The sequence below is a fragment of the Cololabis saira genome, chromosome 12, assembly GCF_033807715.1.
Source record: "Cololabis saira isolate AMF1-May2022 chromosome 12, fColSai1.1, whole genome shotgun sequence".
NCBI classification, from domain to species: Eukaryota; Metazoa; Chordata; class Actinopteri; order Beloniformes; family Belonidae; genus Cololabis; species Cololabis saira.
In genome coordinates this window covers 27,006,507-27,034,063 of record NC_084598.1, presented here as the reverse complement: position 1 = coordinate 27,034,063, position 27,557 = coordinate 27,006,507, and the positions used below count along the sequence as shown (strand labels likewise).

At 40.2% G+C, this 27,557-nt stretch overlaps 1 protein-coding gene across 3 annotated transcripts; it reads left to right on the top strand.

Annotated features, from left to right (window-relative positions):
- Positions 1-34: 34 nt before the first annotated feature.
- On the top strand, positions 35-27,557 carry kcnc4 (potassium voltage-gated channel, Shaw-related subfamily, member 4). Of its 3 annotated transcripts, XR_009783852.1 has the most exons (5): positions 35-1,274; positions 20,661-21,597; positions 23,073-23,249; positions 26,530-26,682; positions 26,918-27,557. XR_009783852.1 is itself a non-coding variant. In XM_061736278.1 (4 exons), exons 1-4 carry the CDS (start codon positions 663-665, stop codon positions 26,595-26,597), a joined length of 1,794 nt encoding a protein of 597 aa, XP_061592262.1. In that variant the 5' UTR covers positions 35-662; the 3' UTR covers positions 26,598-27,557. The 3 variants fall into 3 exon arrangements, 2 of the variants coding, with proteins under 2 accessions (XP_061592262.1, XP_061592263.1); XM_061736278.1 differs by having other exon boundaries at positions 26,530-27,557; XM_061736279.1 differs by lacking the exons at positions 26,530-26,682; positions 26,918-27,557 and adding an exon at positions 25,360-25,602.

Genomic DNA, 27,557 nt, shown 5'->3' with positions numbered 1-27,557 from the left:
AGACTATTGTTCAGCGCAACATCCAACCGGGCTGTGTAGCGAGGGGATGATCAGGTATTTGAGGAGAAGCAACAAATCCCCAGATCCACCTCACATCTGGCGCGCGAGAAGTAGTGGAAGCTTTCCCCTGCGTTGGTCAAACGGAGTTGGACCTTTTTTTGTCCAGGTTATATCGTTGTGAATGAGGGAGGATAAAAGTTGCCAGGGAGAGTTGTGGATTTTCCTCTCTTTTTTTGGGAGAATCTGGGTAAGATTTGGCAGAATTGTGCGTAGGTCACCTCTGACAGCGCCTCATCCAAGCGTGCGTAAAACACCATCAAGCTCGCTTTCATGGGCTTGTAATTTACTCCAACAGCTTTGAGATGGTTCAAAATCTGGAGTAATCGATCTAAATCACGTAAAACTATTTCGATGAAAATATCTGAAGAGTCAAACCACCTGTGTTCACGACAGCGGACTGAGTTTTCATACAGGTGGTTACTTCACACCTCACTTTGGCGCTGCCACAACCTCCGTCGCTTTTGACATCCCAAAATATGCTTCATGGGGCATCATACACAAGGATTAATATGAGTGTGTATGTTGCATTATTGGTGTAATTGGTTGTTTTTTTGTCTAACTGGACCGCGGTTTGAAGCAGGAGAGCGAGAGTCTGCCTCTAGATGATAAGCTCGGTGTGCGTTTCGACTTACCGAGGGCGCAAGTCGGGCAACAAACCTCCGTCTAAATCATGTCTGAAGGAGGAGATGGCCAGAGGCGAGGACTCGGACAAAATCATCATTAACGTGGGCGGAACCAGGCATGAGACCTACAAGAGCACCCTCAGGACGCTGCCGGGGACGCGCCTGGCGTGGCTGGCGGAGCCGGACCCGCAGCTCGCCGAGGCGGACACGGCGGATCCTCCTCCGGGAAACGCCGAGTTCTTCTTCGACAGACACCCGGGCATCTTCGCCTACGTGCTCAACTACTACCGCACCGGCAAGCTGCACTGCCCGGCCGACGTGTGCGGGCCCCTGTTCGAGGAGGAGCTCGCCTTCTGGGGGATAGACGAGACGGACGTGGAGCCGTGCTGCTGGATGAGCTACCGGCAGCACCGCGACGCGGAGGAGGCGCTGGAGATCTTCGAGCCGCCCGACCCGGAGGACGCGGACGACGACGCGCCGAGGCGCTTCGGCATCGAGGAGGGCGGCGACAGGTCGAGGGGCTGGAGAGAAGTCTGGCAGCCCAAGATCTGGGCCTTGTTCGATGACCCTTACACCTCCAGAGCAGCCAGGGTGAGTGGAAGATGCTCTTGTCTCCTGGAGAGTCTGTGAGATGGTTTCTTTACAGGAAAAACCTGTGCGTAATGTCCAAAATCATCAGGTGTCTCCATGAGGTTTGGTCAGTCGCTCATGCTGCAAAAGCTGCAGCGTTTTCATGGTTTATAAAATGATAATAAATAATTAAAAATACATTTTCCCTTAGTAATCCCACAATGGGGACATTCTTTCTCTGCATTTACAGGGTTTCCGCGGGGTTTTAAAAAGTATTAAAAAGTGATAAATGAAAATTGCCAAATTTAAGGCCATTAAAAGTGTTAAATTCACTGTCAGAGGTATTTTTTTTAAAAATTGGTATTATTTTTTACCTTTTACATTTTAAGCAGTCTATTTTATTGTCATTCACAAAGTGAAATAAATGTGAAACATCTGGTCAACATCAATGAGTCTATAAATCTGTTCTGTATAGTGTTCTATAGGTCAAAATCTGTATTAATGTTAAAAGGTCCGTGATTAACACTTAATGTTGTGACAGTTTTTAAAAAAAATCTGAAGGTAGTGAAAAAGGTATTAAATTGGTATTAAATTTAACATAAGGATTGCTGTATAAGCCCTGATTTAACCCATTTTCTAGTCGAACTAGTAGCAGTGGTGTGCCATGCAAAGGCACGGCGCCTTGGGAGCAGTAAGGGTTAAGGGCCTTGCTCAGGGGCCCTAAGTGGTTGACCTCGGTTGCAATCCTCCAGACTCCAGCCCTTCTCTGTAACCACTAGGCTACCACTCCCCAGAAGAATCGTGTACACTACCAAGGTTGTGACTGGGGGAATATTAAAGATGAGGATCTTTTTGAGCTAGCCAGGAGTTGAACCTAGAATCTTCTGATCCGTACTCAGACGAGTTATCCATTGCACCACTAGTTTATATAAACATAGAACATAATAATGTCCTTATTTGAAAGATCCTTGTGTTCGTTTGTCTGGTGCACCATAAGAAAAACCAGTGAACAGAAATGTTAATACAAGCTTTTATTATATCATGCACAATGTTTTCCAGCCGGAGGTTCACTTTTCTCAAACCACATAGGTAGGAGAGAAGTGCACACTATGGTCATCAATCCAGTCATATTTACACTGAAAAGGGGAGGTGTTTTGTACGTTATAGGAGCCGATGTTGAACCTTATCTGGGAGGCCAACTGCAGGGAAATAAACTTAAACATGTCACACTTTCAGCCATATATTTTCTGTTGTCTATAAGTCTGGCAGCCCAAGATCTGGGCCTTGTTCGATGACCCTTACACCTCCAGAGCAGCCAGGGTGAGTGAAAGATGCTCTTGTCTCCTGGAGAGTCTGTGAGATGGTTTCTTTAGAGGAAAACCTGTGCATAATGTCCAAAATCATCAGGTGTCTCCAGGAGGTTCAGTCAGTCGGTCATGCTGCAAAAAAGCTGCAGCGTTTTGGTTTATATCAACATAGAACATAATGATGCACTTAAAATATATTTGAAAGATCCTCATGTTCGTTTTTGTCTGGTGCACCATAAGAAAACCAGTGAACAGCATCAAATGTTAATACAAGCTTTTATTATATCATGCACAATGTTTTCCAGCCGGAGGTAAACTTTTCCTCAAACCACAGAGGTAGGAGAGAAATACACAGTGGTCATTGATCCAGCCATATTTATACTAAAAAGAGAGGTGTTTTGTACGTTGTAGGAGCCAATTTTTAACCTTATCTGGGAGTCCAACTGCAGGGAAATAAACTTAAACATGTCACACTTTCAGCTATATATTTTCTGTTGTCTATCTCTAATCTGACATGCCAACCCAGCAAAGATCTACGACAACCAAAACCCAGAGAAAAACAGGAGGGGAACCATCAATCTTAAACATCCGTTCCTCTTCACCGTCCTCACCTAAAGAATAGCAGCTAATCAGTCTGGTCATAAAAACAGGAGGTGGTTCTGCACTGAGAGCAACCATCAGTGTACAATCTTCTAGAAAAAAACCCTCGTGCTTTTAACAATTTCACAAAATCCTAACATATTCAATAATGACATCAGCCTGTTTCATACAGTGGGTTTCAGTTTGGGAGCGTGATATTGTGCTTTTTTTGGCGTTAAATCGAAGAAAGAGTCAGATTTGAACTCAGTCCAGTTGGTGTGAAGGACTCCACTGATTGTAGTGGCAACTTGTAGTTTCATATTGCACTTCGTTTTGACCAGAAAAGTAGCTATTGGCTCTCCTAAAAGTCGCTTAATGATGCCATTGCATCATTTGCATAATTTAGCATTGGTAAATAATTGTAATGGATGCTGAAAGAGAAAGGAATAAAGTGGTGGGAGAGATAAAACGGAAGTTGAAAAAGCAGCACATGCTTAGAACTACTAATGAACTTTTTCTTTAAATGTCATAATTCTAACCCACTTCCTTTATCCCATGGGTCAATACAGTGTCATTAAATAATTATTAAAATAATTACATTAATTAGAAAGATATATTGATAATGTCCTGTTCTAAAATAATTCATGCTTTCATTTACAATCATTGATGTCTATGCAACTCTTGATATTGAGCAACTTTGCATTTTTTATTATATATATTTAATTATTTATTGGTCGTTATGTTTTTATTGTTTAAAACAGGGTTTTTTTTTTTAATAAACCCCCTGTCTCTATGAGATGAATCCTTATGTATAAATAAATAATGAAAAAAAAAAGCTCTGACCCAGAGCTTTTTTTTTAAGTTGTGATGTGATTTAAGTTTTTTTAAGTTGTGATGCAGGTCCTCGCTTGACCACTAGAGGCCAAACGTGAGTCAATCTCCATTGATCATGTTTAAATGACCAATTTTACAGTAGAAATAAACATTTACTGGGGGGGTTGTACCACTCCATGAAAGTTTATATCAAGCAAAAAATGTATTTCTAATATGATTGATTGACAGTCAACTCAGCCAATCGCTATCTGTTATCACTTCTTCTTCCGTAATTGTCATGCTACTGCGCTTCATGAAGCAACCACCTGCTTGTACGAACCCAGCGTCGGCTCAATGTGACGATTATTTTTGATCTCGCTGTCAAGTCAACATGTTAAAAGGTTAAATTATATTCTGTTGTAAATCTTTGACGGCAGCTCTGCAGATATTTCGTCGGGGTTCGGCTGAAGGAGCTTGGAGCACCAGCGTCTCGCTGAGAAACGACTAAAAAACGATACGTGCTTTCACACTAGAATCACCAAAACTCTCCATTCAGACCAGCAAAAGTCACTAGATTTGTTGCGAGTCACTTAAGAAAAAAAGAGTTGCTTCAGAGATGTGAAATATATAGATAAAGTCGCTAAGTTGGCAACACTGCTTTGGACCCATGACTCCCACGCAACGGTGGCTATTAATTTAACTTAACTCTAGGTACAGTACCTTCCAAAGTATTCGTCTTTTGATATCCTATGAAGTTGTCTGGAGAGAGTGTGTTCGAAGACATCTCAGCTTTCTGGCCACGCTTCATGTTTTCACATCTGTTTCATTTCCTCTCACAGATAATGTGGAAATTCTCAACACTTAAAAGCGTCCTCCAAAGCCAGACTCCAACCTTAAACTCCAACATGAAGCCTTTTCAACTGTTAGTCAGGCTTTATTGCTTAACTTTTGTGTCTAAGCTCCAGGTTGAGAGTTGGAAACTATGTACTCAAGCGTCATACCATTTTTATTTTTAACTACGCTTCACACACAGATATACATTTAATAATTTACTTGGCAGCAATGATTCGGACAACACCCCCATGCTGCAAATGTGTTACATGTCTGTGAAGTTAATTGAATTTTAAACGTGATATTAATTTAGCCAAAAATGTTTAGGGGTTTATTTGAGCAGCTCTGCCGGCATTTGCTTAGTTAGCCTGAATCGTTTCATTCAGTCTGGAATTTGATTCATTTGATGTGGACATTTCAACATTTTTAGAAGTGCAACATGCTTCAAATGTAAGTGGATCGTTGTTTTAAAGTAATCATGATTTCACTGTTGACTAAAATAATTGTGGCTGGGACTGTTCAATAAAAAAACACAACTATCTATTATGCAAGATATTAATTAGTTTAGTTAGCATAAAGAAGTGATTATTGTATGGCATTGTATCATATTCTGTATTTTGTTTAGCTCTTACACATGGGAAGTATCCTGAGGTGATTTGGTGATAAGGATCCCAATGCATTTGCTCCCTTATTAAAATAAATAATTTATTACACAGTAATTCACTTACCTCCACAGGTACAAGACCTGCACTTTCACGAATGTCTCTTCATCATATGCATTAAGATGTTTCAGTTTTCAGTTAAAAATTTTGTAAAATTGTGAAGAATTAAGCTAAAAATAGAGAAATTTCCATGTGAATGTAATTTCACGACTGCGAACAGAGAACTGAAGTGTTGCTACACATCCTCTTCAAGGTTTTACACTCAGACGTCCTCGGAGGATGAGCCGTCTGAAAGTGAAATAAGCAGTCACACCTTCTATTCCTCTGAAAAGCTGTTTCGATATACAAATAAGCAAGAAAAACATAATAGATGATTGACTGATCAAGTTAATACTTTATTTTTCAAATCTCCAATGGGGATATGGTTGGAATTATTAATCTATATCAATTGTATGAAATTTAGTTGTTAATAGATTTAATTGAAACTGTTTGTGTAAGTGATACTTTATACAGAGATATTGTGCATTTTTTTGTATTACTAATAACATATCGCCTATACATAACATGATTTTCTCATGATGACTAAGAGAACAGTTGTTTATTTTGGAGATGAAATAGATATCAGTGTATTGTAAATTGAACTTAAAATTCCTTTCATTTCCAGTTGTAAGCGTTTACGCTATATGCCTAATGGCTCGGGAACAAAAGCAGAGGAGTGCTTATTCAAGTAAAAGTGAAAGCAAGTATCAAATGTCACCAGCACGAGCTGTCGGGCGAAGGGCCAGAAATGGAAAAAAAAAATTTTTAGCGGAGAATGATAATGGCTCAGCCTCCCTGTATGTTTTGTCTCATCGTGAAGATGAATGGTCTATTCACACGTTCACAAGTGTGATATTCTTATTGAATGCAAGTAAGACTACAGATACTGTGTCTGTTTTGAATATTATTGTTTTTTTCCAAGCTTTTGGTCCGGCAGGTGGCATTTACAGGCTGTTACCGTAGTTCATCAGACATCTCTGAGTCACAGCTGCCACGGCGACGGTGTCACGTCAGGATGACCTGAGCTTTGCGTGCCAATTAATTATGTGTGTCTATCACCACCGATTTACTGAGAATCAGCAACGTGTAGGTGAATCTTACATGAAGTAAGGTCTGCATTGATCCATCTGTTTTGTTTCCAGGCTTTTACGTACGTATGTTTTCTCTGTGTAGATTTGTGAGAGTGTGCTCTCTGAAGGCATGCAGGGATGCATTTTAAGGGAGTCACGTTACCTTTATGGCCTTTTTATTTTAGAAAGCCTCTGAGCTGGAGTCAAGTAATGCGATTCTGAAAGCTGTCGGGACGCTAATCTGTCCGTCATTAAAGCAAAATCCTCTTCAAGATCAATCAAGATTATTGATGCAGCCGTGCTAAGTCAGCGCATGAAGCCACGTTTCTGATGTTGACCTCGCCATATCAAAGATCTGACTGGCTCAGTTTCCAAAACAGTCCAGTTAGAGCAAAATGCGCTGGAGCAGTGATGTTTCTGGACGTAAAAATGAAACCCTGACTGTGACTTTGAAGTGCAGATTCTCAGTTTTAATTTTAGGGTATTTACCTTCACATCAATTGAACTTTATTTAAAATATAGCTGCAAGCAGTTCAACGAGGCACAGTTGCTATGGCAACTTGGTCTCATATAATGTCAAGCGGCTGTAAGTAGGGCTGTCACAATTATATGTTTAATTGCCTGGTCTGTGTTATTTTGTATGAGCTTAGTTAACGTGCACAACTGTTGTAATAGTCTCTGCTCCACTTTTGAAAGACAGCCTGAAGAAAGTGACAGAAAACATCACATTTCCATCAGTATTTTCACATAGTTTTCTTTGTGCCTGAATAATTGCCTAATTGGAATTATTTGGTTTTCCAATGATCAATTTGCATAATCTTTATGTTTTTTATGTTTCTATTCACTTATTTATAAAGCAGCTGAACCAAACTACCAGATATTTACATTATTTTTTAGTGTAGTTTAGCCTTGAACTTGTTTGCCTTGGTTAGTTTTCAGTTTCAGTTTCAGTTTCAGTACGACCACGACAGTAGTTGTATCATGAAGAGAAAAAGCCATTTTTCCACCATGCTGTTTCTTTTTGGGACATCATCAGGATCCTGAGTGACAGCTCTTGAAGTCTTTGGTGGGATACATTTGAAAGCTTTGCCGCCGTTTCCCAGTCAGCATGTCCACATGGGGCCTATCTGGATTGAGAGTGGGGTACAGAGTGGGCTTGGGCTTGAAAAGGGGATATGGTTGCAGTATTATGGGCATCAAATGGGAAAACTATATGGTCCAAATATACGGGGCATAAGTGGACTTGCTGGCGTTGGCCCCGCCTAAAATCCAGATAGATCCCATTCAGACTCCAAATGAGCCAATATGGGCGGGGCCAACATGAAATTTAACTGGACAAGCCCACATAGAACCCATTTTTCAGCCAACTTTTACTGTAGCTCCTGTGGGACTTGCATATAAATGCTGGCTGTGTTGCTTTGAGGGAAGGTGATATCGCCAGAACATTGTACCACACCAGTGTTCAGTGGAAAACAATGGTATAAGCCTCTGTATTTTCAGTTAATATTTGCTTTTACTCTCATAATATTGATGAAAGCACAATAGATAACGTGATATTTGCATTTTGCCTGTTTTCAGCCTCGTCATTAGGGCTGGGGATCGATTCAAATATCAAGAATCGATTCGATTCCGATTCTTAAGATTCAGAATCGATTATCACGATCCGATTCGATCCGATTCGATCCGATATTGATTTGGGTTACTGTTAATAAAACAGTTTTTTCAGCTGTTGCATGAATTATATGACTGTCTAGTTATGCAACATATTAATGCTAGTATTATATTGAGATTCAACAGCAAGTATTGGCAGCTAATGATGCTGTAAGGACCAATCACCTCCCAGAATGCTGATAGAACTGCTTTCAGAAACATCGTGGGTCAGAATTATCAAACAGATCCAGGTAGGAAACAGAGACGGATGAAATCACTTTTATTTTTTCCCCATTTATGAGAATTTGGTTTTTAACATTTATGCAAATGTACCCCAAGACAGTATATAAAGCAAAGAAATATAGACAATGTATGCAATTATAACTGAAAAGTTTGTTTGTTTTTATGTTTTTATACCTTTAAACATATTTAAAGGCAAAAACATGGCACCAGTTATTCTCGTGTCCAACAAAATATTCCTTTTTTGGGCATAAACAAAAAAGTAAAGTGTAATGTAATGATGAAAAAAAAAAAAAAAAAAATTTAAATCGATCTTTAGACATATGAATCGATTTTTAGGAATTAATATGAGAATCGATTTAAAATCGGAGAATCGATTTTTTCAACACAGGCCTACTCGTCATCCGTCAAAATGTTTGCTTTCTCTTCTACTATCATGATGGGAATTATACCTAAATTCAGTTTAACTTTTTTTCTGTCTGATATCTGTCAACATAGATAGTCACTGAAATAATACTTTTTAATTCTTTGATATCAGTTTTTCTTACTGACCCTAGGTGATCGCCACTCTGAAAATAGAAGACTAAGCCGTTAGTAAAAGTTGAACTTTCCAGCATGTTTGTGGCTGCACAGATTCAAAACACATGGCAATATTAGAAATAGGTACCGTTGATGAGCAACATTGGGTTTATTCCAGTGAGTAACTGGAGGATTTCCAGTTTAAATTCCCAGAGAGAATGACACTGACACAGCAATGAGCTCTGCAATCTCACTCTCTTTTGCGTCATTTTGGCTTGACATGAACATTAACTCTAACGCAGCATTTTATTACTTCCCAGCCCTGCTGCTTGTAATTAATCCGTGCTGTTGTAATGAGCTTTGACTTTTTGTTTCTATCAGTGGTGAGCAATTAAAACTTTTGTTCCCACTAAAAAGAGCCACACATTTCAACTCAAACAGAGGAGCAGATCAATGTTCTTCTTTTTAAGACCAAAGTTTTGACAGATGGGCAATCAGAGGTATGAAGTAACCCCAACAACACATCTATTTGATAGAATTTTCATACATGATTTATTGATGTAATATTTCTAATTTTAAAGAAAAGAAATGTTAAAAAATAGTCATACATATGTCAAAAATAAAATAAATAACATAAGAAATGCTTATTTAACCTTATTGCTACTTCTGTTGTTGAGTTTATCCTCATTACTGATTTTGAAACAAATTAAGCAGGTATAGATAATGTATTGATAAATGATTCGGAAACATCCTTTTTCATTTTTTTGCACATCATCAAGGGGAAACTTTTATCATACGAGAATCTCAGTAAAACATTCAGTATTTATTGTGCTCAGTTCTAACTTGAGAAAAGTTTTCAAGTTGCAGTCTTTGTTTTCCAGAAAAATAATAAAATTGTATAAGCACATTACTAACAGCTAAAAGTTTCCTATTTCATCTAACTAAGAGAGCAACATAATCATGTGGATTACTGGGATTTGTTCATCAGATTTTCTCTGAATCAACGTATCTGTCAGTGAAGGTCAGAAACATATTACAAGGACTGAAGAGAGTGTGGGAAACCGAGTTCTCGTTTCTCCCAATTTAATTTCATTGACAAGTGCTGTGCTGTTGTAATTAAATGAAGTGTCTGGAGCCAATGTTAGAGATCTGTAGGTGTTTTTTAATTAACTCTTGGTTAAAAGTTCTAATTTTAGAAGAGAGATCTTCATCGACATCATGGTTAGTTATCGCTGACTGGATTTTTAGGCTATGAGCCACTGGACATGTTAGGAAGGCCTGGCAGTGTTGAACTTGCTTCGTGGTACGCACCTTCGCTCCCAGACGGCCCTGTCTTCAGGGAAGAGATATGAGGGTGGTGTATGATGCTGTGTCGAAGGCTGCAGCACTGAACCCATAGAGGATACCACTGAGCTTCATGTGGTGGCTGCTGTTGCTACTGTTAAGGATTCTTATCGTTATTCAGTAGCTTGCAGGACCATATTTAGAAGCAAGAACTTGAAATATTAATTTTCTGTATGACGTTATCAGTCCCTCACATAGGTGTAGAGGACGTTTAACTCACTCGTCTTTATAAAGGAGCTTTGAGAATTGTGGCCATCTGTTCATGCGGAAAATCTCGTATGGATCTGTTATAACATTTTAACAGGATTAACGATTGTACTTTTACTTAGCCAACCCAAACCAATGGTTCTTCACTAACTTTGAATTGTTTAAAATATTATATTTGAATAACAGTATTTATGAACAGCTCAATGGATTTTCTTCTTCTGTGGCTCCTCCGTCTCATGGGGGTACCCCAGGGGTGCAATTTGGGCCCCTTGCTATTGTTCTTAGTACATGCTCCCCTTGGTTTTCGTATTCGATAATCGATTACATTCGTATTAATTCCAGCCCTTATTCAGCCACGACCGTGATCTGAAGAACTGATTGGACCAGAACTTTCTCCCTCTTAATGAAAGTAAGACAAATTGTTGTGTTTGGTCTTTCTGACCAACTAATAAACTGTGTAACTACTCTTGACCCTTTGAGGTGATTTAAATCTGCCTAAGATTTTTGAGAAAACATTTAAATTCACAAGCAGATCAGTTATTTTGTCAACGCCAGCTTCTTCAAGTTAGACTGTTGACATAAGTTAAGCCGTATCTGTTTGATGATAATTTTAAAATAGTCATACCTGTTTTTATAACCATGTGGTGATTATTGTAATCTTTCTTCATGTGAGAGCTCTTCATCAGCTCTAGTCAGGCAAAACGCTGCTGCTGGGCTCTTGGGGCGAAAAAGACATAAGGCAAGGCAAGTCTATTTATACAGCACAATTCAATACAAGGTAATTCAAAGTGCTTTACATCAACATTAAAAGCGGCAAGACACAATTAAAACATAAATAACAAGTAAAGAAGTAAAAGTATGCTTAAATAACAAATAAAATGAAATAAAATGATAAGAGTTGTTAAAAAATACAAAAAGTATTTCATTTAAGAGTACGCTTAGATAACAAATAAAATGAAATAAAATGATGAGAAAAGAGGTAAAATAATAAAAAGCACAAGTTGTTAAAAAATAAGGGCAGTAGAGTACAGCAGGTAAGTATTTAATTTAGGAGTACGCTTCAGTAAATTTAGGCCTGATTTAAAGGAGCTGACAGTTGGAGCAGACCTCAGGTCTACAGGAAGTTTGTTTGTTCCACAGGTGAGGAGCAGAACTGAGCATATCACTCCAGTTGTGGCATTGCTGAGCTGGCCTTCCTGTCTGCTTCAGGATAGTATTTTACAATTTTTACTTGTTTTTAATCCTTTGAATGGGTTGGTGTCAATTTTTTTGTCAGCTTCATCATATTTATACTCCTGTCAGAACAATGAGGTCAGCCAGTGAGATGGTCTTTGGTATTCCCAGAACTAGACTCAGAAACAGGTGAATGTTTTTTTTTTTCCAAGTTTCTGCCCCACTTTCTGGAAAAGCTTACATATATAAATAAGAACTATTTTTCCAACTGCACATTGATCAATCCTGGTTGTTTTTAAATGTGTTTAATAAATAAACTGCATCTTGGCCATGACCTGTATCAGGTACTCTGTTGTAGTCTTGCTGGCATGCCTGAGATTTTTCTCTTTTGCATGACGCTGCTTTCGTCAAGTTTTAGCTGTTAGTCAAATGGCCTTGTATTTGACTCGATATTTCTTGGTTGACCTAATGACCGCAAGGTGACCAGGTCCTGTAGCTGCCAAACAGGCACTATTATTACTTCTACGCCACCATACTTGACAACAGCGGATGTTCTTCATTTATGTTCTGGTTCAGTATGGGACTATATCAGTACATTACCATCACAGATGTAAAGACTCCACTTTGGTCTTATCTGTCCAAAGTAGTTTGTTCCAAACGTTTTGTGGTTCATTCAGATACAGCTTTACTAGGGCTGCACCCAAATACTGGTATATGCAGACATTTGTTACTGTAGGTGGATAAATTCATTCCCCAACACCTTTATTGGCATCTGTTTTGGATGCTGTTTGCTTGTGAATGATCTCTGTAGGTTTAACTCATCGTAATTGTTGCTGATGATCAACAGCAATTGCTTCTCTAAGATCACTGCTGATGTTTTTCCTCTTTGGCATTGTGTTAACAGACACCACAATTCTCCAAGCCAGAAAACTGGCAAAATCTTAGCTTTTATAAACCTCGTCACACGTGTTGGTGATTGATTAATCAAGTGCATTTTACTGGCAGCCCTCGGCTTCTGCTTAGCCTCTCAACTCTGACACAAACAGTAAAAATGTTCTTAGTTTTTCACATGCTCCTTCCGTGTTTTTGTTAAGGTTATATTTTATGAAATGTTTTTCATCTTTGATTATCGTTAACTGATTTTAAAAACGTGCTCAGAAGCAGATGATTTTTCATTGCACCCAGATACGTAGGGTCTACTCTCTTTTTCACATGACTATAGATGATGATCATCATTTTTCCTGATATTTTTGGATCTCTGAATCCATGAAATATAAATGTCTGATAATGAAGTACCACTCCAAAGATACCCAGGAGAAAAATGGCAGACAGGGCGAGTCGTGGAGATTAATTCTCCATCCTCAGGTGCACCAACTCTCAGGCATGAATCAGTGTTAAATGTATTCTGGGAAAATCAGCAGTCGGCGCACTTATTGCCTCCACAGAGTGCTCTGTCGTTGGTGTTCTGAAGCAAAACATGTCCATACTGGGAACACAGCAACATGCTCAACAGCTTGAGGCGATGACTGTGATGGGGCTCTCCAGCTGCTGTACACTGTTGCACAGCCTGCTGCGTGTCACGCCTCCTGCTTCACGTCACCCTGCTTTGATTTTCCCAGCTGGGACCAAGCTGCCGCTCCCTTTGGGGACCTCTACTTTGTTGGCATACTGACACCTTTTGACACCGGAAATTATGTGTTTTTTTTTTTTTTTTTTGTTCAATAAGTATGAGATTTAATCAAAGGTGTGACTACAGTCTGCTGTGGAAGACAGATTAAAGATCCTGTTCTTGAGGCAACGGAAATACTGTAAATAGGTTTTGATCAGAATGGATCAACTGATTTGTAAACGATGTCATGGTGACTATAGACTATATAAACATTGACAGTGGTCACCATACTGTTACCTATTGGTTTGTGGGCTTTCATTTGAAGCATCGCATACAGCATTTAGCCTTTGGATGTTTGCAGCCAGAAGTGATGTAAAAGAGATGGATGTCACTGAGACCTGAAGAACATACAGTACATTAAGCTATTTTAATGATCTGAAGTAACAGAAGTAATTAATTTATCTAATATGCATTATCTATTTATTTAACATGGACATTTAATTGTATATTAAAGGTTTTGCAGGCCTGACATATAGGGATGATACATACAGTATTACACTGATGATGGCCCTGAAAGGGCTGCAAAGAAAGACTGTTTGAAGCGCCACAGAAATATTTGAGATGGATTTTTTTTTTGCGTTTCTGGCAAATGAAATTAAGCTCAAGAGACAAAATCTTAAATATCCGTTTGGTCTGAAATTAATTAAAACTCAAAATACACTGATACACTCCCAGGACAAGACGTTTTTTGTCTTCAACTTGACCTCACAAGGATTGTTGCTCGTTGAATATCAACAGGGTTAAAAGACAAACAGTCCTTTTGCAGCCAGTGGCATCCAGACCTTTAATGCCGGAGGCTTTTCCCAGGGAGAGAAAGGTTGGTTTCAGCCTCTGCTCTTTTTTCATTTCCACTGAAGTCAAAGAGTAAAGAGTAGATTAGGAAAATGAAGTCAACTAAAATGGGAAATGGTCCTGCTACAAAGCAGTCAAACCAGGAAGTGTGCGTCATCTGCAGTACAGTTGCAGTTGAGTGTATTGTAGCTGAAATTACTACTGTTTTCTGATGATATCACATAAAGTGATTGATTGAATCAGACATCTGCACTTGGATACATCTTTAGTCAAGCACCTGAGGTCATGAGGGGTTTTGGGTTTTGAACTCAGAGGCCCTCTCCCGAGCGACCCGACCAGGATCGGTCAATTCCCGGCACTCCTTCCTCTCATGATCCACAGCCATCTCGGGGCCTTTCCTTCAGCTTGGGCGCCCTTATTGAGGGCTTTCTTTTTGCATGCTCCAGTGATGCCCAGGGTGATGTAGACTTTGCAGCGTGATCTGCCCGGTACGTCATTTCAGAACCAAATCCGCTCCTACAGCGCAACTTGCAGCTCACAATGCAGTTTCCACGTTTCCACCGCTGCCGTTGCAACTCCTCCAATCAGAGCCAGAGGGCGTGTTTAAAGATGGCCAATCACACACTCCAGACAGCCCCTTCCCCTCTAGCTCCACTCTTCAAGTAAACACTGGATGCGAATTGGTTGTCCAAGGTTTATTATTTATCAAATGTATTTACCACCATTTCTTCCGTTATTGATTTACTCTCAAGGGCCTCAGTTTCTGTAGTAACGTAGCTCAGATGCACGTGCTTAGGCGAGCACGGTGCACTCCTTGACTCCAGGGGAAAGGGGGAGGGAGACTGGTCTGGAGTTCATCGGAAAGGTTCGGAGGAGCCTGAACCACTTACAGGGTTTTCAGGAAGCTCCCAACTGCAGCTTTAACACTAAATCTGTTAATACTGCATATTTCTTTGGCTTTTCAGGTGTTTTTGTGTCCTTTTTGCATTCACTGTGAAACAGGTGAATATTTATTACTAATATCAACTTCTTGTCTCTGTTGGAGCTGGCTGCACATTCCTCTCAGAGCTCACTTGGCCACCAGGTTCGCAGTGCATGCTTTGGTTTTCCAGCTGACTGAAGAGCAAATGAATCTCTCAGTTTGAATGTTATGATTAAAATTCACGTGGTGCAACTTAGAAACACATCTTACAAGCTATGTAGTAGAAATGATGACGGAGAAGTCATTAGAAATGTTTTATGGAAAAGTTGAGAAAAAGACCCCTTTGGTGGACCCTACCCTTTGTAAAGGATTCCTGTAACGTAAAGAATGAAGTGAGATTCCTCCGACACTGTAACTGTGTTTTAAACTTGTACTGGTGAGCTTTAAACATGATGTCGTGGTCTCCCTGTGTGTCAAGCCTTAAACGAACCACACAGACGTATTTACTGAAAATGCTGCGTGATTTTATTTTTCCACCAAGACAACTAATCACATTCACAAAGACACATCATGAAGATGTAAACAATAAGAGAAACAAAGACTTTTCGTCAGTTTGTAAGCTAAGTGGCAGTGATGCATCCACCTGCAGACACGTACAGGTGTGATGTTAGTGGACAAACAGTCAGCGTCTGCCAGGACTTCCAGCAGGTTGATACCCACACACCCAGCTCATAAACCCTTCAGCGTTTCAGTAAACTCGCCACTGTCGGGATCTGTTAAGCTCCTCGCATGCTTCTGAACTGTAGTGACTGTAGTGGCTGCCGCTCTGCTGTTTTTCCAGAAGTCACTGCAGGACTCTTTCATGTGTCACAGGTTCTTTGTCAAAACAAAAAGCCGAGAGACAATGTTTGTGTATACTTACCAAACAATTTATGTCCTAGATGAAATCCATCATTAGCAATTGTGTGAGCCCACTATACAACTCTGACTGTTGATGAAACATCTTTTCTTTTTTCACTAAATAATTATTTTGTTAAAAGCGTAACAAGTAAGGAGTTAAATAAAAGAGTACAATGATAGAGAAGCCCAGTCACATGAACATATCAGGTCAGCAGATGGAAACCAGTATGTTGAAGCTGGTGAAAACACTATTTCCCAGGATCAATGTTGCTGCATCTTGGGCTTACAGCCTCCCAACATTCACACTGAAAACTAAATAACTTGTATAAGTTAATTATTACTCTTTAAGGAATAATTCTGGTTTGTTTCAACTCATATTTCCATTACTGTAGCTGCTGGGACTTGTACGTGGAGGTGTGACCACTCATCTAGATTATTTGTCTTGTTAGTTGTGTTTACTTTGAGTGGATACAGGCTGCTTAATGTTTGCCAAATTTATACTGCATCTGTTTTTACAGTTTTATGTGTTCCATAAAATACCAGTGACTCACAGAAGCCCAGGTTGAACCTCAGTGCTGGTATCTAGATCCTGGATGAAGCTACCGGGTAATAAAAGACGCCACAAAACTCCACAAATATCACAGCCTCAAGCTCAGACATTTCTCTTTTAGGCCGTACTGTATATCCCACAGTTGAAGCAGATGAAGGACCATGCAACAGAAGATTTGATGAAACACGGTCTGAGTTTTTTTTTTAATCGACCATCAGGTGACTGGGCAGGTGGCCAAGTGGTTAGTACTGTTGCCTCACAGCAAAAAGGTTCCTGGTTCGACTCCCCTGTAGGGTCTTTCTGTGTGCAGTTTGCATGCTCTCCCCGTGCTTGCGTGGGTTCCCTCCAGTTACTCTGGTGTCCTTGCACAGTCCAAAAACATGTATTAATTGATTGATAACTCCAGATTTCCCATAAGTGTGTAGGTGAGTGTGAATAGTTTTCTCCCCATACTTGCAGGGCTGCATTAGGAAGGGCATCGGGCCAAATCGATATGCGAACTATGATCTGCTGTGGCACCCCCTCTGCAGAAGGGATTTAAGCCAAAATGGTTGATGACCATCAGATGAATGCTTATGCTTAAGCTTCCAGTTAACTACTATAGCTAATTTGTAGTTTGATTGTTTTCTTATTAAAAAAACAACTTTTGTAGGGCTTTTTCTTCTTTTCACATCAGAGACAAGTATGTGCTATAATTAGCATCCTTAATTAAAAAAGGTTGAAATCTGGTGTTCTCTTTGAACACACTTGTACTCACTTATAACCAAACATGTGCCAGCAAATAAATATCTCTCAAAAATAGAAAATAAAGTCATATTCTTTGTCAGGGGTTTTGTTTGCTGAAGCGATGGCTCCAGGTGGGATTCTGTAACGAAAACTGCTGCATCACTGCCCCGTCTCTGAAAGTCCTTCGACCAATCTGAATATACAGAGTTATTTGATATCATCAAGTTATGTGTAGACTTTGTAAAAAATGCCTGTTTTTTTAAAAATGAATAACTTGTGTTGTTTAAAATGTACCTTGAGTCACACCCGGCCCTGAGGCCATGTTTTTCCAAATTGTGCTGTAGACGTATGAGCCGGATGGCAGGTGAAAAGAAGGGATTGATTACTTTAAGTTTCTTAAATGTGTCGAAAGTTTCAAAAGTTGGTTTTGTGTGGAAGCCATTCAAAATGCATTACATTGACGTCAAAACCAACTCATTGGAATGTTTTTTTGTTGCTTTTTTTGTTCATGCTTGCATGGTTGATAGATATTCGACAAATAATCAATTCTTGCAAGAGCTTTTCAAAACAGTTCTCAGTTTTCCCTTTGATATTGACAGAAGTATTTGTATGCTGCTTGGGTATGATTTACGAACGTAGGGGGTTGAGCCTTTCCTTTTGTTTGATGTGTTGATTCAACAATTTATTGACGTCCAAGAAAATACATTTTTAGAAATTTAAGAAAAAGAAAAAAATAACTAACTACAACCAAAAATGGTGAATAAACAGCAAAATGTGTTATACCAAAACAAAAGAATGGAGCTGGCAATCAATAAAAGATTACATCTTTATTATTATTGCCCAGATTGTGACCAGCCAATCCAAATAAATGCAGAATTATCAGGCAGTGATTAACTTCAGCAAACCCTTCAGCTTGTTTTTAACAATCCACCATTGGTGTGTGGGTGCCGCTGGAGTGCATACAGTTCTCTGTGGCTTGATCAAAAGGATCTCAAGTGGGGTTCAGTTCAATTTATCTACTGTAACTAATAAACACATTCTACAAAAGTCCGTCCATATTAAAGTTAATTTAAATATATATATATGTTTATATTTTTTTATTTTGAAATAAAGTAAAAAAAATTGTTGATAATACATATCTATCCTATGTCCATTTAGATGTAAGCAGTGTTTGTGTTTGGAGTTTTTTTAAGCCCACAAACAAAATCTTCTTTAGGGCCACCAAAATCTTAGGACCGGCCCTGTGTAGCTGTGCGTGTTTGTGCTGATAGTGTCACTGCTGGTAAATCAATACTTAATTTCTCCAAATAAAGAGCTCAATGAAGGAGTTTTTAAGATCTAGACATACTGTAGATATTGTTTGTTTTGAATGAAAGAAATTATAAAATACTTCATACTTGTAGTCCTCTTCCACCAATATGGGTTAAATTACTGTGCCTCAGTTCTGCATCTGTTTGTCTTTTCATTATATCTCCTGTGACTCGTCTTGGTAATGTTCAGGGACACTGTGTACATGTAACGGGGGAGACGCTAAGCCCCCAGGGACACTGTTTACGCAAGGCTTTCCCTCTCGTGGCACAGCCCAGTCTTCATCTTCACCAGGGTCCAAAACCGTTGCCATGGTTGATATCTTCAAATCATTCACACTACAGAGACATGACGATGATGCTGCTGTTTCAATCACCATCCTCGAACACCCAGTTTCTATTATTCCAACTCACTTGACTCCATTAACGGAGCGGTCCCTATTCATTTTGTTTGTCCCCCTGTGAATCAGCGTGCCTTCCGGGCCTCACATGCTTCATTTCTTTTTTGTAATCACAGATCAAAAAAAAAACCCTGAAGCCAAATGATATTTGAGTCCCTGCGGGACAGAAAGGCTAAGTGCACTGCACAGCCGTTGCAGGTACATATTTATCCAGCTGCAAGATCAGAAAGGTGGGAGAGCCATTTCACAATTAGCCCAGGCTTCAGTAAACAATAGATACAGGCCACGTCTGAGTCAGCAGCAGCACTGACACTAACATGGACGGCCGCTGCTAATGTGATGGATCAGCTAAATAGCTCTCAGCCACATTGTTCAGTTATGCTTTCAGGAGTTAGATGAGCTGTTTAATTGATTTATCTTGTATTATATTTTATTTCTATTTAACAGGATTATTAGAGCAGAAAAGATGTATGTGTCAAAACATGTCTGATAAACTGTCTGCCTGTACCTTTCTAATTTGTGTAAAGACTGCTTGATTTTTTTTTTTCTTTTTTTTTTTACTCCCAATTTTTCCCCAAACGTAGTTTTTAAATTAATCCAAAAAGTTTGTAAAAAGTGATTTCTTCCTCATGTTTGAAAGCACGGCCCACGCAGCGGCCCCGTGGTGGTGTTGAGCGCCCCCTGCTGTCTGTGAGGAGAACATCTCATTAATGAAACCACGTTTTCTCCCAGCGAGAGTTCAAGTCTGTGTCAATTCAATTCATTCAGTTCGAAATCCTTTATTAATCTCTGAGGGGAAGTTGACCATTTTCTTCACTTGCTTGTAGATAAAGTGTATTTCCAGAAAGGAAGATAAATCTTTACTCGTCTTCAAATCAGAGTTGTAGTGGGCAATCAGAGCAGTTAATTTTTATTTTATTTTTTATGGCAGGCAATAATAGTGTGTCTTGAGGAGCCGCAGTGGGCGTAAAGTAAGTAGAGCGTGTTTGATGTTTTCGGTTTTCAATTTATCTTCATAACTAGCAACCTCAAGTGGAATTTGTGCTCATCATGATGTGTGGTTTCATTAATTTATCTGTATTTACTTTATACACAAGTGTCAAATCACAAAGCCGCAGCCATTAGTTTATTTAAGTCCCGTCTTACTATGATTTTGAGTGAATTTAATAGTGATCTGTAAAGATGACATAAAGTTATTATGGCTTAAAATTGAACTAGAGCTCTAAACCTAAGCCTCAAGCTGGCCAACCCATAATACAGTCATAATTTAGATCTTCTCTTTTTTTTAACACCGTCTTCAGTTCTTTGTTCCCACCTTACTCGCTGATGCATTCATCTGATGATGGTCAATATCTTTTTTTTTCCAAGGGAGACCAATTTTGAAGAAAAATACTTATTTTTTAAGGTAACAGTGTGTTTTTTTCTTTGTTCTGCTGGTTTCTGTGCACAGTCAGTACCCAGCCTTGTTATCTTCCCTCTTCTTCACCACATATAAATCTTCTATGCAGACCAACTTTGCAGATATTGATCAATCAGTAAAGTTTAATGCCTACTTTGAAGGTGTAAGTTTGTTTCTCATTAAATGTCTGTTGCTTTTAAGAGGTTACTTGCATATTGATGTCTTCTCATGACTGTTTAAAGATACAAGAAGCCGGATAATATGAATGCATAGTATTGTGCTAATGGGAATTATCTGTTTCGTTCAGGGAGTGGCATTGATCTCTCTCTTCTTCATCCTGGTGTCCATCACCACCTTCTGCCTGGAGACCCATGAAGCCTTTAATGAGTTTCGTAATTGGACGGAGCAGGTTTCCAAAGACAACGTCACATTTGAAGTGAAGAGGAGCGAGATTGTGACCAGCCCGGCCCTCTTCATGGTGGAGGGCATCTGCGTGGTCTGGTTCACGTTTGAGTTCTTGGTCCGGATCATCTGCTGCCCAGACAAGCTGGTCTTCGTCAAGAACACACTCAACATTATTGACTTTGTGGCTATCCTGCCGTTCTACTTGGAGATGGGCCTGAGTGGTCTGTCGTCCAAAGCTGCGAGCAGGGTGCTCAGTTTCCTCCGCGTGGTGCGGTTTGTGAGAATCCTCCGGATCTTCAAGCTGACACGGCACTTTGTAGGCCTGCGTGTCCTGGGTCACACGCTGAGGGCGAGCGTCAATGAGTTCCTCCTGCTCATCATTTTTTTGGCATTGGGAGTGCTCATCTTCGCCACGATGATTTATTACGCTGAGCGCATTGGAGCCAAATCCGATGACCCCACAGGCTCTTCCCACACGCACTTCAAAAACATCCCCATCAGCTTCTGGTGGGCAGTGGTCACCATGACGACGCTGGGTTATGGGGACATGTATCCGCAAACTTGGCTGGGCATGATGGTGGGTGCGCTGTGCGCGCTGGCCGGTGTGCTGACCATCGCCATGCCGGTCCCAGTCATCGTCAATAACTTTGGCATGTACTATTCTCTGGCAATGGCAAAGCAGAAGCTGCCGAAAAAGAAGAAGAAGCATACCCCGAATCCGGACGTCCCGACCGACTCGGCCTCGTTCGGGAAGTCGGAAACGAACTCGCACTTAGACAGCACTCAGAGCGACACGTGTCCGCTGGCCGCGGAGGAGAGTGGCAGCAGAAACCGCTCAGGTAAGAACGTCGTAATAAAGGAGCGCGTACACCAAGTAGGGCTGTTCGATTTTGCCCAAAAATAAAATCTCGATTTTTTTTCTCTCAAAATCCGATTTTCGATTACGATTACGATTATTTTGTCAATTGACAAAAGGCAAAGAAATGATTTCAAATATGCTGTTTTTTTATTGAACATTTGCCCCATTGGGCTTTAAGTGCAAACTTTGCTCTTATTAAACCAAAAATGAATGAATAAAGTGCAAAACTCTGTAAAATAAGTTGAAAAAAAGTTTTAAAAAATATAATAAAATATAAAGTTTTATCTCTGAAAAAAAAATCAGCAAATCAGCACTTGCAAACATACAGTATTTATATATACTTATATATTTATATATATTTATGATATTTCCAATTAAATAAAACAAGACATTTTCTAATTAAACTAAACTGGGTCTTTGCATGCTAAATAATAATGCAACCCATGAAGGAGGTAGAGGTGTGTAATGTCAGTCATTACATTTGCTGTTCACATTTGCAAGTTTTTTGCAAGGAACACGAGCCGGTCTACCGCATCTGGCTTGAGGGATGCCCGGTGGCATGTTCCAACGCCCCCTCCTACACTAAAGAGCCTCTCCGATGGGGCACTTGTCGCAGGTATTGAGAGGTATTTCCATCAATCATTAATATGGTATCAATCATTAATATGTGTGCAGACAAGGTTAAAAAAAAAAAAAAAAAGTGAAAAATCGATTTTACGATTTTCACGTTTTAACATCGTTCTAATTACATAATCGCGATTACGATTTAAAATCGATTAATCGAACAGCCCTAACACCAAGACACTGATACTAGACAACTCCACGTTCTCTTCTGTCGCCCTCCTGATCCCCTCGACCCTTCCTCTCCCTGCTGGCCCTCTTAACCGAGTGATAAAAGGTGGTAGCTGAAACTGCTTCAGGAACGCAGCATCAGTAGTTACTGATGATTTTCAAATAAAGTTTGTGCCAGAGATCAACATTCCTCCTTCGAGGAGGTCAGATCACTTGTCTCTCGTGTGTGCAGCTTAATTATTTACATAATTATTATGTAAAGTAGAAGAACTGTATCTTTAATTCAAACAGTAACATTTACTTTACTGATTTGGTTTTTGACTGTTGTGTGTATCATGTTCTGATTGGATCTTCTATCCCGTAGATCCGATGTGATAAATATCAGAGTTATACCGAGCCCTCTAATAGGGCTACCAGGTTTCATGTCTTATGGATTCGGAGACGTAGAGTTTGTCTGACGGATGAGCTGCATTTAGTCAAAAAGACAGCAACACACTATCATCAGATTACTCCTCATAACGTCTCAGTTAAATTGAATTTCATCACCAAAAAAAACCAAGTTGATTTTATGCAGTATACCTCTGCCTTTGTCTGGGTCCTCGGGGGAGCCTCAGTAAAAGCTTTGGCATTTATGTGGCAGTGGTGTTTTTGTCTTCCTGTCAGACTCCAAACAGAACGGGGATGCAAATGTGGCTCTTTCAGACGAGGAAGGCTGCAGCCTGACCCAGCCGCTGTCGCCCAGCGAGAAGTGGTCCCAGCGGTGCTCCCGAGGACGCGTCAAGAACAAGAAAGAGGGCACCTGCTTCCTCCTAACATCTGGAGATCCCAGAATCCACATCGGTGAGTTACATTCATATCAGTTCACAAGGGGTTTTGCCGTTACCTGAAATATTTGGACGTAGCCAACAGTCTTTAGCTTGTGGATTTGCTGCGAGGAACGGAGAAGCTCTCGTTCCAGGCCAGCTTTTTTATTTTTTTTTGATCGTGCAAAACCATCATAAAACACAATTTGAACTTGGTTTACTGGCTTGAGCACTATCCAGACTGCCCATCCATCCATTTACTGACATTTATCAGAATTAAGGTTGTGGTGGCAACAAGCTAAGCAGAGAGGCCGAGACCTTCCTCTCATCAGCCACCTCCTCCAGCTCTTCGGGGGGAATATTGAGGCGTTCCCGGGCCAGTGGAAAGAAATAATCCTCAGCTGCTTGTCCTGGGTCTGCTGTGGGGCATGTTTGAACATGGCTGAAACACCTCCCATGGGAGGCGTCCAGGGGACATCCTCGGCAGATGCCCAACCCACCTCACAGCAGACCCGCGCTAAAAACGGCATGATAATTGTAATTTAACTTTGCACAAACACTTTGAAAAGAGGGAAAATCTCTGACGTTTTCCAGTGAAACTTAAGTGTGAACATCTTTGACGTCACTGTTATTGTGATGAATGTCACAATTTTGCTTTGTTGGGATTTTTCGGATGGAATCTGCGTCGTTGAAGCCAGTCACCTCGCGGCCCACCGCTCCTGGCTGCAGATTCCTCACCCGACACGTCTCGATACAGACATTGAGGCCATGGCTCCACAGATGGCCATTGATATTGGTAAAAAGATCAGAATTCAACAACAAGACCTGCAGTGTGAAGGTACAGAAGAGCCGGCTGGTCCACCTGAGCCACCCATGTTCCCACGGCAACCCATCCTGGCAGTCTGTTAGAACTGTAACCTGCACAACAAACACCACATTTTTAATTGATGAGCATTCAGTTGGTTAAATGCACAACTCCCCTCCAAGATGCCGCTAAAAGCCTATACATTGCCGCTTTAAGATCTAAACCCTGAGAACGTATGCACTCAGACTCTTAGCAGGTGGGATTGATTTCAGCCTAAGCATGGGAAGTGTTTATTTGTGTTTTAAGTCCTCTATCACTTTAACTGACTGCAGGCAAAGCTTAGCCATCATTCACCGTTGCAATCAATTGAAAATCAATAGGAGAGCTTTCTAGCACTAATTGCATCATCTGTCCGTAGGTGCGCTCGATAAAAGGCTTTCCTGAGAATTGATGTCAGGTTTGACTTAGTAGCAACACAAGTCACCAAACAACTTCTTTTGTCTTAAAAAGAAAAATCTTCACAAAACAAAGAACCAACGTTCAGGATTCATTTAGGCAACATACAGTGGGGCAAAAAAGTATTTAGTCACACACCAATTGTGCAAGTTCTCCTACTTAAAAAGATGAGAGAGACTTGTCATTTTCACCATAGGTACACTTCAACTATGAGAGACAGAATGGGGGGAAGGAATCCAGGAAATCAAATTGTAGGATTTTTACTGAATTAATTGGTAAATTCCTTGGTAAAAAAAAAAAGTATTTGGGCACCTACAAACAAGCAAGACTTCTGGCTTTCACAGACCTGTAACTTCAGCAAACCTCGATTCGTTCCTTGCATTTTGAGCGCAGGTCCCACCCCTTTGTAGAGGAGATGGCATGTTTCCTGACTCTTGTCCGCAAGGCCAGCAGCACTGAAGGCATTTTCCAGCGAAACCGCACAAAGATGCTTTTCAGTGCCACAGTTCATTAGCACTTTGCTAAAAAAGACTCCTAAATGGACCACTTACAGCAGTCTGGATCCTGTGAGAATATACTTGCCCTATTGTTTTGTTCTTTTTTCAACGGTCCATTACATAAATGGTACTTGTACTTATTTCCTGAAAGCCTCGTCAACCCCTCAGTGTGCCTATTGATGTGATTTTGTACTTGGTAGTAGCATGTTATCACATGCAGATAAAAAAAACAAAAACCCAACAAATCGCCCTCGGTTAAAGCTGCTGGACAAATGAGAGGAGTGGACGGTTGTGCAGATGTAATTGCCATGGGAGGAAGTAATCTGCCAGAAGGGAAATTTACAGCCTCGCAGTTACAATTGGAAGTTTTCTAATGACGATCTTGTCAGCTCATTAGATCGCTGTACAAGCCTTGTTGTGATAAGACTGGAAAAACTGATGGGAAGCTGAGCAAAGCCAGAACACCTCAAAACTAATCTATGAGGGACAGAGGAGGGGGTAATTCAATCCTGAGCATTATATCTGGTGAGTATGTGCATAACAACATCCCATTCAGAGTATAACACATACATGACACATTTTAGTGCATATTTGCCACAAAAAAGCGTTAAAGAGGGCCTTAAAAAACCTGTTGTGGAAGAATTCAAAATCTCAAGCTCTCGTCTTGTCCGGCGTGTAAAAGGTTGCCTCCGTAATTGCAGCTGTTTTTGAGCGGGTTCGATTTAAATAGATTATGACTCAGTGGCTCTGCTCTTTAGAGCTGTGCCCATAGGGGATGGAGATGTTTGTTAATTCCAGAGTTGCAGGGTGTAAAAGGTATGGATAATATTTCACTGAGGCGTTATGGCAGGAAACAGAGTAAAGGCGAGCTGGATGGAGGTCTGAGGATGCTCTCTGATTGTTATCAGTGGCAGGAAATGGTTGCTTGCGGCGGTGGGAAAAGGATGGTGTTGGGGTGATTAAGATCATCACACGCAGCCTGTTTGACACTTGGAGTTACAGTTTATACATTAGCACATCACTGTAAAACAAACACTGTTTAAATGACGGCCGGACCGCAGCATAACGTGCGCGAAGGCGATGAAATAACAAAACAGCAGATGGATACACGGACAAGAAGTTTGCCATGCTCTGATAAGCCTACGCATTCCCAAGAGAGTCCTCTGGATACATTTCACTAATAGGTTTCTATTAGCAATTTAAAATTCAAAGCAAATACTTGACCTCCAAAGTTAATTTTTGCAGGATTTTTCAGTCTGTGCTTGTGTGATAGTGATAAAATTAAAACCTTTCTGTTAACTAATTGGTCATTAATTTATACTTTTCTAGGTGATTAACAAATGATGAGGGTATTCTAGTTGCTGTTGTGTTTCCTGTTAAACTCTTGTGCATTAACTCAAAAAAGTTGCTATTAAAGGTTTAAATAAAAGAGAAAAACAGCTCCATCGGTTAGACCACAGCTGAATTCGGTCTTTCGTTAGTTTAATAAGTGTGTTTTTAGTTCCTCCTGTTATAAAATCTCTCTCTTACATTTTCTTTCTGTCTTTGTTTTCCAACAGAGAGCTGCAAAGACATCCTCGGTACCACTGGAAACCACGCACAGCCGGAGGTCACCACTCTGACCTGATGAAGACGCCCTAAAGAGGAAAGGCTGTCATTGTTCCTGCTATGTTTTCTTGGATACCTGGGTTTTTTTTTCTATTCTACTGTAGGTGACTACAAATTTAATTCCGTCTGTCCGTTTTGTTCCTATATCTAAAACTCTGTACAACACCAGTTAGATATGATTTATGTTCAATCAGCTCACTCACATGCTCTGAAACATTTAGCATGTATTGCATGATCTAGCATTTTATGGTGCGCTAATTTAAATAAAAAGTTGCATTTATATGCTTTTCATTTAGTGGACATGTAAATGTACTTTTTTTTCTTTTTTTTCCCATCCAGCTGGTACAAACACGTAAACACCACACAGATGTTCATAAACAGTCAACTCGGTTTGGAAAGTGTAATCTTGAACTTTCAGGTGCACCGATCCGGATTTAGGAGCAAATCCATTATTCTGTTTATCGCTGATCAGTGTCAAACATATACAGTCCTGTGATGTCCTGGTGCGGCACACAATCTTCAACATTCAACAGAGACATACATGAGACGCCCTCTTCGGGAGGTGTTCAGTCACGTCTTGTACAGCGTCATATTCTCGCTCAGATGTGCCGTCTCACCCGTCGGTCTCGCCGCTGCTCTTAAAATCCCACCTCCTCCCCAGCTCCACCTCTCCGGAGAGAGTTCAATTATGTCACCTCCACTATCGCTTCCTGTGTCAGATCAGACCCCACACACCTGTCGTCACTTCTCTTCTTCACTGCGAGGGTCGACAACTTTTTTCATAACATTTTTAATGTTTTGTTTTTTTTTACCACTTGGTTTCAGTCTTTAAAACTTGCACACCATCACACACACTGTTGTCAAGGAGATTAAAGCCAACGGATATATTGACTAAACACCCTTGTGAACGTTGATTTGTACAGAAAAGAAAAAGTTACTCAAGTAGACCCAGTGGACAATTTGAAATTTTTGTTTAATC

What these genes read in the sequence shown, in the direction of transcription:
- kcnc4 (XM_061736278.1), top strand. Translation starts at nt 663, where the DNA reads ATGATAAGCTCGGTGTGCGTTTCGACTTACCGAGGGCGCAAGTCGGGC. An exon ending in ACACCTCCAGAGCAGCCAGG is followed by an intron (nt 1,275 to 20,660) that starts GTGAGTGGAAGA and finishes TGTTTCGTTCAG; the next exon opens with GGAGTGGCATTGATCTCTCT. An exon ending in TGGCAGCAGAAACCGCTCAG is followed by an intron (nt 21,598 to 23,072) that starts GTAAGAACGTCG and finishes TCTTCCTGTCAG; the next exon opens with ACTCCAAACAGAACGGGGAT.